At 41.0% G+C, this 14,759-nt stretch overlaps 1 protein-coding gene across 1 annotated transcript in view; it reads left to right on the top strand.

Annotated features, from left to right (window-relative positions):
* fundc1 (FUN14 domain containing 1) overlaps nucleotides 1-14,373 on the top strand; it is a 15,859-nt gene extending 1,486 nt beyond the window's left edge. Inside the window, exons 3-5 of the mRNA XM_010750441.3 lie at nucleotides 12,606-12,681; nucleotides 13,283-13,411; nucleotides 13,674-14,373. Of these exons, the coding sequence (XP_010748743.2) occupies nucleotides 12,606-12,681; nucleotides 13,283-13,411; nucleotides 13,674-13,751 (283 nt within the window). The 3' untranslated portion in view covers nucleotides 13,752-14,373. The remainder of the gene's footprint in view (nucleotides 1-12,605; nucleotides 12,682-13,282; nucleotides 13,412-13,673) is intronic.
* Nucleotides 14,374-14,759: the final 386 nt, after the last annotated feature.

Below are 14,759 nucleotides of genomic sequence, written 5' to 3'. Positions count from 1 at the left end.
CACCTTGCCGGACCGTGGCTGGTCCGTCACAGGTCCGTCCAGGTCCTTGGCTGGTGCGTGACCAAATGTATCCCCCGCGATGACGTAGTCAGTGAGCCCCGACTGGAAACGCCCCTAAGCAGTCTGTTTGAAACACAGCTGCAATGCCTCATTTGTCCACGGGGAGGAGCAGTGATGTTCCGCTCTCACCGTCGACTGTCTAAAGACACATCTGAACAGATACGCCGGGGTGAGCTGATCAGCTGATCAGCGGATCAGTTGATGGAAAAAAAAAAATTGTGATAAGATAACACTGAGGCCAGCAACAAGACATGCCAACATAAACGCGTTATTAAAGAAAACTCCGCTCGTAACGCCGTAACATAGCCTAGATGTTGTTGATTTAAACAGTGACCATAGGCTAAATGGTTAAAGCGCAAATCGAAAGATTACGGGTGAATCAAGTATGAAATAAGTCAAGTATTTTTGGTTTTAATAAAGTTTGCAGTATAAGCTTATGAAACCATCAAACATATATTTAGGCATTCCATGAAACACTTTATTCGCAAGGAGGCTAAGCCAGGCACAAACAGGAGCTCGTCGAGGACATACAACGTTTGGCAAAGGAGAGTCACCGTGGACTTTTGCAACAGACTTCTCTCTGGACTTTAAAAGCTGTGCCGTGTATTATTATAATGGAGGGAGGCATAGTGGAAAATAAACAGTGTGTCCATGTAGAATAAAAACATAACATATATACTGCAAACTTTATTAAGACCAAACATACTTCACTATTTCATACATATTGTAACGGGCTGTGTATACACTGTGGCTGGTGAGTTGTGTTCAGTAAGTTAGGCTGCAGTGTATGGGGTGACGCCTTGGGTGGGGTGGCGTTGTTAGAGGCTGTGAAGCCTGTCAGTCATGCAGTTGCCATGGCGATGAGGGCACGAGTGCTAATGTGTTAATGTTATATGCTGCTGTGCTTGCCTGGTTTTATTGTTTTTTTGCCGTTGGCTACGGCCCAGGGCCTGTGTTCCAGATTAGGAATAAAGTCCAGCAAACCAGTTGCTTCGTAGTTCATTGTTCCGGGTCAACTACAATATTCTTTCCATTTACGCCATTTAGCCTATGGAATGGACGAAAATGAAAAGGAGTCATTCATGTTTCATGAACACACTCAAAGGCTACTGATATGTATGCAGTACTCAAACCAGCTGCATTCTCCGCTCTGTGATCTGTGACACTGGGAGACCAAAAAGCCCATCAGTGCAAACATGAGTGCATGAATGTTTGTATGGTTTTACCTGGCCTAAAGCGTGCACTACAGTAAATACCTGCATAACAAAGGCTTCCTGCAGCTCTATGTTGCGCACAACAACAACGAGCCCTCCCCTCCAAATAAACTGTTAATTAAAAATAAACATCGCTTGTATCTGCAGGTCTGACACCACAGGCCTGGCAGCCCGAGACGTCGAACCGTTTTTGTAACTTTTTTAAGGGTTAGTTGTTGTTTTACATGCAGATAAAGCGCGAGAGAGGCGCGAACACAAGAGAAGAGACGCTCCTGAATTATGCAACAGACTAGTGGTGGCCATAGGATTAATGCGCCAATCGAACAGCTGATTGCGCCAATGCCGGCCGGCATTAGCCGATCAGCTGTTTCTCTGAGTAAACAAGGCAGCTGTCCGCGTGGAAGCGGCATTTAAAAAAACATCACAAGAAAAACCACGAGAAAAACACGACAAAAGCACAAAACTCTCTAAACTGCTATAGAGATCAGGACTCCACGGAGTTACCAGTGAAGAAAACAAAAAGCACAAAAGAGAAAAAAGAAAAAAGTAAAAAAGCGACCTGAAGGCTGGAACAGCTTTGCGAATAGATTAATGGTGATATTTTTTATCGCCCGATAGGTCTCACGTTAACGCAGGCACGTTAACGCCGATAACGGCCCCACCACTAGTAAAGACAGAACAGCCTAGTATGATGTTTGTTGATTTGGTGAATGCTGACATGTTAGATATAAACACCTTAAATTTAATTTCAATTCATGTACACGCTCAAATCATCGGCTACTGTACAGTATGCAGTAGTCAAAACCAGCTGCATTTTCCCGCTCTGTGATCTGTGACACTGGGAGACCAAACAAACCCATTACTGTAAGCGCAAACAAAGGTTGAGCAACGAGAATGCTAACGAGGTGTGTAAGCTACGTCATCTCCAGGTAGAACAACTGTAAATAAGTTCTGTGAGAGAAGCGCCATCTCCTGGTCATACCCTGTAATTACACGAATGGGTGGAGTTCAGTAAAAAATAGACACGCCCAGGAGAAGGAGGGGGGTCTCTCCGTTCAAGGGACTTGGCAGGGAGCCAGCTGGGACTCAGCTGGAAGACGGCTGTGCCATTCAGCTGGCGTTCAGCTTGACGGGAACTTTTAAGTTGCTTACTACTGTATTGCCTAGTGCTGTTAGCTTAGTTCCAAGCCTCGCGTCAACTCCTCCCTCAAAACAGCAGGCCACAGTGCAGCACAGTGTCACTGTTTTAAGAGTGGCAGGAGGAAACTGTGCCAGAGCTTAATGGAGCTAACCAGTAATGATTACTATTTATAAATTACGTGGTATCGGATCGGTGCCTGGACTCCAGGAGTCGCAGATACCAGTGCCCGCATTTTCGCAGTATCGAGAGCAATTTCTGATCTCGGAATCGGAACAACTCTACAGCTAAAGCCGTGTATTTAATATGAACCTGTATGCTCTCTCTCGATACATTTTGGTGTGTAGGATATCTCTTCCAGAAGGTTGGAAAGGTTGCTGCTACATCTGTAGGGGAGGTCTTCTGCGTTGCGGTATTCTTGCATCACTAGTCATAAACATATATGGCTTGAAGCAACACTGTTGTTCCGGGCCACATCAGTGTTGCCCTGTGCCCCTGGCCTGACAACCTCCTCCTCTTCACTGTCCAAAACCCTGAGGTACAAACCCTCTCCAGGTTTCTGTGTTCACAGTCCAGGCAGCAATGCTAACAAACCGAGCTAACATTGGCTAACAGCAGCTACAGTTGTCAGCAGTTTACTTCACTGTCCATCATAAACTCTGTAAGTCACAGAGAGTTGAGGGGCAGCCAGAGGACATCAGAGGGAAAACCAGAAAACATTTTCTCCGTAAATATGATCCAGTTTCACCAAAATCAGTCAATAGTTGGTGGTGTGTGACTTAGTGCCGTAAAGCGTTACGTACTTCTTGCAGTTACGGACCCAGAGCACAAAGTTACATAGTGCAGAAACGAGCGTAGGGCACAGAGTGGGTAGAGACCATTCACCTCATCAAGTCAGTTGTACCAGTTATTTTATGGCAGAAAAGCTAGGCAGTGTTGCTTTTTAGTCTATCATTTTTCTGAACATAACCTGTCCTAATCTGTTGGGTTGTCTCTTTCTTCAGATAGCTAACAATTCTGGCTATACCAAGTGGACTGGAAGAGAGTGAGAAGGATGTCAACAAAGCTAAGAAACAGTTAAAGAAGGGTACCAATCAGGCAGGCCCAGAGCTGAACACATTTGTTGAGAAGGTAAGATTTTCTGTGTGTGTTGTTTTGGTTGCCACACAAGGCAGGGCTATGAGAACTTTGACTTCAACAGCATTCCTGTTACAGAATGATTTGCACTAAGCTAGTCAAGCATTTTTTCAGCTTTTCTATTATTATTTTATTATTATTATTTCATCATATTGTGCTGTTCTCTCAGGGGTAGCCAGGCTGTCCTTGCTTTTGGTAATGTCTTATGAGTCAGAAAAAACATTCTGACTGAACAAATATCTTCTTTTTCAGTCCACAGAGTTTGTGAAGAAAAACATTGTTGTCACGAGTGGTTTCATTGGAGGATCTGCTCGGCCTGGCATCTTAGGGTCTTGCCAGATGTGACAAGTGTGTGTTTCTTTGATGACATGAAAACTGTAGGGAAAATGACAAATTATTGCCGGATGGTTTTTTAAGTGTTATGGCAGGAGCAACCAATTTGAGATTAGTTAGTAGCTGTGTGTTTCTACGCAAGCTGCACGTCCTTTTTTGCTACTTAAATACTGTGTACCACCATGTGACAAGCACTGTCCATCTGATGTGGACTTCTTGGTTTGACCAGAATGACCCACTTAAAAATACTCCAGTTTCCAAGCCAAATTAATTATACATATCATGCAAAATTAATCAAAGTGTTCAGATATTAAATTTTTGTATTTTATTATTTCCACCAAACTGGCATTGTACCACAATGGAAGAATATGCACTGTTATTGCTGCCATGTTGCACACAATGAAGCCAAGTGCAAGTAGATTTAAATTAACCTTCACATGGCAGGTGAAGCCCATAGGACTCCGTCAGTGCCACTGTTGTATTTTTCATTTCAGATATCATAATCAGAGAATATTTGATTGTTATGCCTTTTGTAGAGGTGCTACATGTTTGATGGATCATGTCAGCCTCATCTCTTTTTTTTTTTTTTTTTTTATGTATTTTGTTTAGCAGTGTAATATGCTTTGGGCACTGATGGTTTGTGGTTGTCTACGATGTAAGTTGATGAAACAAATAAAAATACCAAAATGTCTGAATGGTTTTCATTTATTTCATGTACAATGGTGTAAGTATCAGTTCTTGCTGGACTCTTGGATGCCTTTACAGTCATTGGTGTTATGTGTTTATTATGTGAGGCTGGTTTCACTTTTACTTAGAATTAACCACAGCTTCTGTCTGTGCTTAACAGTAAATTTAGTTTTTTAGGTATGGTTAGAATGCAAGAAGACAGAAATAGACCTTTTCCACAGCCGACATTTTGACATTGAATAGTAGGTAAACAAGGTGTTACCAATGTAAAATTAAGGCCCCGTTCATTCAGGGTGCTGCTGTGGCACATGTTTGTTCACTGGAGGATAAATGGAAAAACATTATTAGTATCACTGGAAACCTTTGTACCTGTGTGATTAAACGTGACAAATCATAAGTTAATGATATGTTGTGTGTATAGTGCAGGTATTTCAATGACAAATTTTACACTGAAAGTATCTCATGTTTTTTTTTTTTGTATTTTTGAGTGGAAATTTCTCTCACATTGTGTGCACATGCATACAGCAGTATGAACTGATTCTCTCTTTTTTTCACACAATTTATATTTTAAACAACCATATAGACAATAATGAAACAACACGATGACAGTTAAATGGAGCAACGTAATAAAGTAAAACAACAAATGGAAAAAAAACGATAAACAAGATACATAAATAAGTACGGCTTGGTGTTAAATAATATATTATTAGAATATACAACTTGTGTTCTGATTTGCCGCTGATTGAATGAAACTGGTTTGAATAGTCGTTGTCAGGAGGACGTCCCTAACATGGTTTCCATGGTAACCAACAACAGACCTCTGGAACTTTCCAGCTGCTCAGTTGTCTGAAGAAAGAAACCCACCCGTTTTGATCACTTACAGCCATGGCCTTACCGTTTCTACCCGGGGATTCTCCTAATAAAAGGTACGTTAACTACACGTGGGACATTTGACAGTGAAGCTCGAGTCAGCACTAAGTAGAAATATATTAAAGTAGCAGACTCTCTAGCTAGCTACGCTACATGTGCATTTATTTCGAATTCTAACAAGAAGTCTTTATTGATGAGAGCAGACAACACATTGCAGCATGTTTAGTGACTGGACACCCTACACTCTTCATAAGTGGGTCAAAAAGACCCGTGTTAGAATCCATGTGTTTTTATACTACTTTGTCACTTTGATTAAGAATAATCATTTGTATTATATTTTGGTCCACACAAGAATGATTTCGTGAAAGTATTTTTCACGTTAAACATTTTTATAAATTGGAAAGAAAATTACACAACAGCAATAGAACAATGTCAACACCCGTTCGTGGTGTGTGTGTGTTCTACTGTTACCTAGCCATGACACTTTGGATGAGGAAACATAAAAGGAAGAGAATGACAAGTAAAACTTATTGGTCAATATGTAGCTAATATATATATATATCTATATATATATATATATATATATATATATATATATATATATATATATATATATAATGCCCACATGCATGCGGCGCAGGCATACAGTAATGTCAGATGCTTGGTTAGCTAGCTAGTTTGCAAACAATAAAGTAGGCAAATTTGATGTAGAAGATGGAACACACACCCTTTCACACACACAACACACGAATATGTTACTCTTTCAACAGTAGTGATGAATGACATGCATACACATTTCACACTATATCCCGACAGTCACAGTTGATAAGAATCAAAGGTTCCCATGAAATTCCATGATGTGAATGTGGGTCATTTTGACCCACCTATGGAAGCTGGGGTGTAATATAAAAACTGCAATTTTGGAAATGTATAAAAGGTAAGTTAAAAAATATATGGCATGATATCAATAACATGTTTTTTGAGGAAAGCTGGATATGAAATGAAACAACTTTTCATTGCGAGGATATTGCAAGAAAACAACCTCACTGGGTCATTTTTGACCCATCATCATCTAAGGGTATGATACAAGCTGAAGTGACATAAAGCCGTTCCATAAAGACCAACGTTACAGGAACCTTCTGTTAAACCATGACAACATAACAACTTGTCTGCAGTGAATACAAGCCTTTAAAAATTTTATGATCTTAATAACACTGAATTAAAATCAAAGAAGTCATTTCTGGTTAGTATTACACTTACCGGTACCACATTTATGCAATACACACACATTGGTGTGTGTTTTCTAATAGAAAGTGATGATTCTTCCAGGCTGACACTTTCTCTCTTCTGTTCTCCAGCTGGGGAAGGAGAGATTCACAAATCCCAACATTTTGACTATTCCAATGGAGTTCATATGTTGGTGGGATCTGCGAAGCCAGGCCTCGGAGGAGAGCTGTTAGCTGACCAGAAGATTAAACCAAAATATTCTGTTTACCCTCAAGGACAGGGCAGTCATTTACCATCATGGGTAGCCTTTGACAAAAAGGTAAACAGTCTGAAATTGATCATGACATTATTGTTTTACCAGCTATACACACATATTTTGTCCACAGTTGTTAAGGTTGTTACGGGTTATATATGACTCCTATTAGTATGTTAAATGTCAGTTTGATGTAAAGTACCTCCAGTAGATTGTACTATTGACCCAGTTAGTCTTAAGAATTTCATCAATGCTGCACTAGCACTGAACATTTTCATGTCTGTGAAAGTCAATGATCATCATTTGATAAAATGCCTTTTTTTGCCCTGTAGGCCTTGTGTTTTGAAGCATACTTTCAGGAGGCTTTGCTTCAGTCACGAGATGAGACATCACAGATCAGGAAGTGTTAAATCTTCTTCTACCTGGAAGATGATACCATACAGGTGGTGGAACCAGAATACAAGAACAGTCGCATCCTCAAGTGTCTGTACATTACAGCAAATGTCTTGAGACTATAGCTCAAATGAAGTTAACACTTAACTTTACTGAGAGTGATGAGCAATTTAATACTTGCAGCTCAACATTGCTGTGTTTGCTGTTCTTTGTGGCAGGAACACTATTTATCGCCAGCGTATCCCACTGCCCACCACCGGATGATGACCAGTTCTACAACATCTCCATTTTACATCAGCCAACAGATGGTGCTGTACTCACGCACATTCACTCTGACCAACTGTGACTCTTTTACAGGAATTTTCTCACAAAACTTGGGGTGCACCTAAATGACAGTACCACTGTACCTGATGACCCCTACAGCAACCTCCGGGAGAGGTATACATAATAAAATTTCACATTTTCTATGAATTATGTTTTAATGAAGTGATAGTTTAGTCTATAAATTTCAATAATAATTATTCTTTATTTACATGGTCCCTCATCCAGACTGAGAAAGCATGAAGCCACTTCGGCCATATGGAGGCATGACACACTTAAGCATTCCTGGACCATGACCGCCCAAAGTCCTGCGCTTCTTTGCCTCTGGAAGACACAGGGAGCGTTTTTGGGGATTCCCGGGACCTCATACTGCACTACTTCCTGGCTGATGACACCATAGAGATCCGGGGGTCATCTCACCAAACTCCGGGAGGTAACCGTGGCCAAGTTTTTACACGCAGCAAACTACCTAAGGTGAAGCATATGATACAGTGATAAACCAGGTCTCTACAAATTCTTACGGTGTAAGGAACATCGAGGAGTATATGATGTAGCAGAACGTCTTCCACAGTTTGTCTAAGTCTTGTTCATTTTCCTTGTTATTGAGCACATTTATAGCTAGTTATTCCAAACCCAAAGGCTTGCAGTGCCTCTCTTTCTGGGTTGTTGACTTCTTTCATCTGTCTCCCACCTCCCTCCCCTCATAGAACCTAATTCATTCTGACAGGACTGCTGTAGCATCCAATTTCCCTCAAGCATTCTGGCTTTTCCTCCAGTTACTGATTGAAGCCTAATTCATCTTGAAAGAGAGCAGGCCTCAATCGTGCATGTGTGTTGTGTTGTGTTTTTCAGTCCAGTAATTTTGTTTTTCTGATGCTTTTATTAACTGTCACCCCCAAAGGTTGCCCAGAATCCACCCATCCAATGTAAACCACCATGTCCTCAAGGATAGATCACATCTTTTACTCTTCTCTTCATTCTGTCCAAACCCGTTGATTCTGTGAAGATCTTGTTTAATTGTTTTGTATAACAGTTTCTGTCCTTCAGTTGTTTGTTATTGTCTTGTAGTGTCCCGCCCGAATAAGCAGCCTGGAGAGATCACAGACCGCACGGTGCTCAATGTGTTTGCCTCCCCACGTCAGGGAAAACGCTTCATACTGGACAGCTCAAGGTATGTCCTGTCTGAGCCACACTCAAACTACAACACATGTTGAACATGACAACAAGGAAAATAGAGATGAAAAGTGAAATGTTCATGTGGGGTCTAAAGTGACTTGGCCAGTGAGAGAGTCTATTATATACCAGGAGTTGCACTCTGGCAGTTAGCCTAAAAACTAATATTCTGTGTGGCCAAAAAGTATGGGGTTGATTAAGTCAAATTAGTGTAATTGTAACTGTAATTGGATTACAGTTTAGTTCATCTCATCTTAATAGCATAGTCATGCTATATTGAAGACAGGTTGTATGAATGTTCAGTGTATTCTTGACTGTAGATGGCGGTCAGCATTGCCCCCAGTTTAGTGAGCAGACAGAGATCCCAGCATAGAACACTGCTGTGGAGGAAATGGTCAGCAGAAAAAGTATTTGGCTACATAAAAACAGGTAAAAGGTCTTTTAGTGTGAGCTATACAGTATTAAGATATTTTCTCTTTACCTTGCTGTCCGACAGACTTTTTCTTTGGTGCTTACTGTAAACACATGTGTTTTCTGGCTGTGCAGTTGTAACTACAGTGTGATACAGTAGTAGCACCAGAATCATTAACATGAATGCAATCTAATACTATTTAGCCAAATTAAATCAATGAACTGATCCACAGCTGTTTCTCTCACTATCTCATTCTTCCCTCTTTCTTCTCTGTCTGTCTTCCAGACAGGCGCTGTCCATGAGGACTTTTATAGGACTGTGTGATCTACTGTGGGTGGGGAGGTGAACGTGGGGCAAGAGAGTGATCATCACTGACTGTGATGACTTCACCAAAGACTACTACCGCTCCAAATATGGCATAGGTAACCCATCCTCATGTATTTTCTTTTTTTTTTTTATTTCAGTATGTACAAATGTTTTGACTAACTTCTTACGTGTGCATCAAAAGTTTTATCTGTGCAAAAACAATGTGGAGCAAAATGAAGTGAATAATAATGTAATATATGTTGACATTGCGTTTCCTTTATTTCCAAAGGGCAGAATGAAATAATCTAGTCACACATTTGAATGGCTTTTTTGTCATCAGTTTGTTTCATACCTGCAGTACGTTCATCTGAACACTAAGAGGCAGTAAGCGCACAGCACCCAGCAAGAGTTGTTACTTCCTACAAAACCAATCCCTGGACTAGCGCTGCATTGTTTTATCTCTCTATACTTAGTCCAACTGAAGTGTTCTGGTAAGGACTGTTTTTCAAAAACTGGACATGGGGTTACTCGTATCGTTATATGTTCTGGTTCTCTCGTCACTCCCTGGAGCGTGGATTATAAAGCAACCAATTACAGAGTTCAGCACCACTGTCCTCCTAAGTATTAGATTATCCGGCCCTCCCGCCACAAGCTATTTCTCCCATGTCTCCATGGTTTTAAAGGTAGTGGGGACCGCAGGAGGCACACCGCTCTCCAGCATGAGAACCCCAGCTGGTCCTGCATGTGTCTGCCACCGTGTAGGTTTTGGTGCTCACTGCTTAGTCACAGTAGAAAAACAGGCGGAAGCCCTTGGTTAAAAGGCCACTCTATGGAGAGTTCTGTCTGACTGAGTCAGAGGTCAAGCTCAGGGGTAACAGTCAGAAACCAAGTGCTGGGATCCTACATGGATCATTTCAGCCCTCCTCCTAGGTTGCTTTCTTCTCTTAAGTGTTTTGTCTTTTCTTTCTCCTTCCTACTCTCAGAGGACTTCACCCAGTGCCGTACAAGCTTCACAGCCCCCCAAACCTGATGCCTGTGCCCCCTACAATGGCTTTGTCTCAGAGGAGGCTCACTAAGCTCCTGCAGGGCCTTCTGCCCAGCCTCCAAAGGCAGATTTCCAAAAATTCATGGAGGAAGGAACAGTTGGATGAGTGAACATGCAGTCACCTCAAATACACACTGAAATGTTGTATAATAAGTATGTGTATAACATAATGTATATGTGTTAGTGGAGGGCCCTCAATAGTGTGTCTTTATGTCCCCCTAGATTTGGCCTAGATAGTAATGTGCTGAATTTTCCGTGCCAAGATGTGACCACGATTGCGTTGACAGAGACAGGGTATTCCCATCTCCTTCTATCTCTGCGATGACTCCATCAGTGTTGTTTGAACGTCCACAGAGGAATTCAGGTAAAATTTTAGGGACCATGGTTGCACCAGAACTGTTCCCAGGACTTGAGCTACAATCTATGACTCTCATGGTTGGGTTTGTCAGATTCACTTTCCATTTTGACAGTCTTGAAACAGATGCAAACAGATGATGTTTCCTGCATGACCACCCACTATTTCATGGGATAGAGCTATTCCCTCAAGTGTAATCAATATGGAGGGTTTTTTTTTTACAGTTCAAGTTGGATAGTATGTCATGGATGTCGATGGACTGTTCAGCATGGCAAAAATTAAAGATGTAAAACAAAATAATATGAGTCTGAATTTTTAAATTACTTTATATTAAATGGATTAAAAAATGACCCACCCTTTCATCCTTCCCTCTCTCACATGTCATGCATCACGGTGTGCCTTGGTGGTAAGTTTCTGCAGCGTGGTCGTATAAAGAAGCCCAGGACAGAGCTGTTTAAGAGCGAGCTGTTCTGAGAAACTTCACATCGGATCTATACGTGGGAGTTACCCTCTGCCTCAACAATAAGCATTTCCAACTTCTGGATGCTGATGAATACACATTTAAACTACATGGAGCAACATGCCAGAGCGTAGGGAGGAACTAAGGAGAGAGAACATATTTGTTTCTGGTTTTCTAGGAGTTAAGCCTCTGTCCGCTATTAGCGTTGTGTTACTATAAGGCATCCATTTATATCCTTAGTGTTACTTAATGCTATGTGTGATTAAAGATTGTCATTTCTGTGTGTGTAATTGTCCAAAGCTTCCCCAAAGCCCATGTGGCAACATACCAGTAAAACTACTTCCTCCGAGGAGAAAACAGAGTGAAATAGGAGTTCAGTTCCTGCTCTCAGTGACCCCAGCACTACTGGTTTCATCCCGGTCTGAATCACTCATGTACATTGCCGAATAAACTAAATAAATCGTTTTGTGTTCCCCTCCTGCAATACTCTGTACTGGAGTGGATGATCCGTGTTAGCCCATCTTGGTACTACCCATCTGCTCATAAAGTGTAATTCCTGCTAACCTTATAATGATAATTAGCAATTATAACATAGTGTACAACCCGGAAGAGAAATCAAAATAGGTGGCAGGAAGCTTACATGTGCCAAAGCATATCCTTTACAGTTCAACTATTCAACACTAGGAGGCGCTGTAATTAACAAAATTGCATGTGAGCTCATATCTCAGGAACGCTTTGGCGAAACGGAACCAAATTTGATGTCATGCTTCGAGGCGCTGTCCCCAGTCCAGGAAACAAATATGGTGTCATTTCGTCTCTAGGGGGCGCTATAATTAGCAAACTATTGTTTTTGCTCATATGTCGTAAAGTGTTTGTATTTGAAATGAAATTGTGATATCCACAGATACTGTGGCTAGTTCCAAGCCTCGCGTCAACTCCTCCCTCTAAAACAGCAGGCCACAGGTGCAGCACAGTGTCACTATTTTAAGAGTGGCAAGGAGGAACTGTGCCAGAGCTTAATGGAGCTAACCAGTAAATAGATTACTAATTTAATAAATTACGTGGTATCGGATCGGTGCCTGGACTCCAGGAGTCGCAGATACCAGTGCCAGCATTTTCAGCAGTATCGGAGCAATTTCTGATACTCGGAATCGGAACAACTCTACAGCTAAAGCCGTGTATTTAATATGAACCTGTATGCTCTCTCTCGATACATTTTAGGTGTGTAGGATATCTCTTCCAGAAGGTTGGAAAGGTTGCTGCTACATCTGTAGGGGGAGGTCTTCTGCTGTTGCAGGTATTCTTGCATCACTAGTCATAAACATATATGGCTTGAAGCAACACTGTTGTTCCGGGCCACATCAGTGTTGCCCTGTGCCCCTGGCCTGACAACCTCCTCCTCTTCACTGTCCAAAACCCTGAGGTACAAACCCTCTCCAGGTGTTCTGTGTTCACAGTCCAGGCAGCAATGCTAACAAACCGAGCTAACATTGGCTAACAGCAGCTACAGTTGTCAGCAGTTTACTTCACTGTCCATCATAAACTCTGTAAGTCACAGAGAGTTGAGGCGGAGCAGCCAGAGGACATCAGAGGGAAAACCAGAAAACATTTTCTCCGTAAAATATGATCCAGTTTCACCAAAATCAGTCAAATAGTTGGTGGTGTGTGACTTAGTGCCGTAAAGCGTTACGTACTTCTTGCAGTGATCGGACCCAGAGCACAAAGTTACATAGTGCAGAAACGAGCGTACAGGGCACAGAGTGGGTAGAGACCATTCACCTCATTACAAGTCAGTGTACCAGTTATTTTATGGCAGAAAAGCTAGGCAGTGTTGCTTTAAGTCTATCATTTTTCTGAACATAACCTGTCCTAATCTGTTGGGTTGTCTCTTTCTTCAGATAGCTAACAATTCTGGCTATATCCAAGTGGACTGGAAGAGAGTAGAGAAGGATGTCAACAAAGCTAAGAAACAGTTAAAGAAGGGTACCAATCAGGCAGGCCCAGAGCTGAACACATTTGTTGAGAAGGTAAGATTTTCTGTGTGTGTTGTTTTGGTTGCCACACAAGGCAAGGGCTATGAGAACTTTGACTTCAACAGCATTCCTGTTACAGAATGATTTGCACTAAGCTAGTCAAGCATGTTTTTCAGCTTTTCTATTATTATTATTATTATTATTATTATCATCATATTGTGCTGTTCTCTCAGGGGTAGCCAGGCTGTCCTTGCTTTTGGTAATGTCTTATAGAGTCAGAAAAAACATTCTGACTGAAACATATCTTCTTTTTCAGTCCACAGAGTTTGTGAAGAAAAACATTGTTGTCACGAGTGGTTTCATTGGAGGATTCCTGCTCGGCCTGGCATCTTAGGGTCTTGCCAGATGTGACAAGTGTGTGTTTCTTTGATGACATGAAAACTGTAGGGAAAAATGACAAATTATTGCCGGATGGTTTTTAAGTGTTTAATGGCAGGAAGCAACCAATTTGAGATTAGTTAGTAGCTGTGTGTTTCTACACAAGCTGCACGTCCTTTTTGCTACTTAAATACTGTGTACCACCATGTGACAAGCACTGTCCATCTGATGTGGGACTTCTTGGTTTGACCAGAATGACCCACTTAAAATACTCCAGTTTCCAAGCCAAATAATAATTATACATATCATGCAAAATTAATCAAAGTGTTTCAGAATATTTAAATTTTTGTATTTATTTATTTCCACCAAACTGGCATTGTACCACAATGGAAGAATATGCACTGTTATTGCTGCCATGTTGCACACAATGAAGCCAAGTGCAAGTAGATTTAAATTAACCTTCACATGGCAGGTGAAGCCCATAGGACTCCGTCAGTGCCACTGTTGTATTTTTCATTTCCAGATATCATAATCAGAGAGATATTTGATTGTTATGCCTTTTGTAGAGGTGCTACATGTTTGATGGATCATGTCAGCCTCATCTCTTTTTTTTTTTTTTTTTTTTTTTTTTTTTTTTTTTTTTTTTTTTATGTATTTTGTTTAGCAGTAAATTGATGCTTTGGGCACTGATGGTTGTGGTTTGTCTACGATGTAAGTTGATGAACAAATAAAAATACCAAAATGATCTGAATGGTTTCTCATTTATTTCATGTACAATGGTGTAAGTATCAGTTCTTAGCTGGACTCTTGGATGCCTTTACAGTCATTGAGTGTTATGTGTTTATTATGTGAGGCTGGTTTCACTTTTACTTAGAATTAACCACAGCTTTCTGTCTGTGCTTAAACAGTAAATTTAGTTTTTTAGGTATGGTTAGAATGCAAAGAAGACAGAAATAGACCTTTTCCACAGCCGACATTTTGACATTGAATAGTAGGTAAACAAGGTGTTACCAATGATAAATTA

This window comes from Larimichthys crocea, chromosome XVIII (assembly GCF_000972845.2).
Source record: "Larimichthys crocea isolate SSNF chromosome XVIII, L_crocea_2.0, whole genome shotgun sequence".
In the NCBI taxonomy this organism is placed as follows: Eukaryota; Metazoa; Chordata; class Actinopteri; family Sciaenidae; genus Larimichthys; species Larimichthys crocea.
This window is presented reverse-complemented; position numbering and strand designations above follow the sequence as displayed.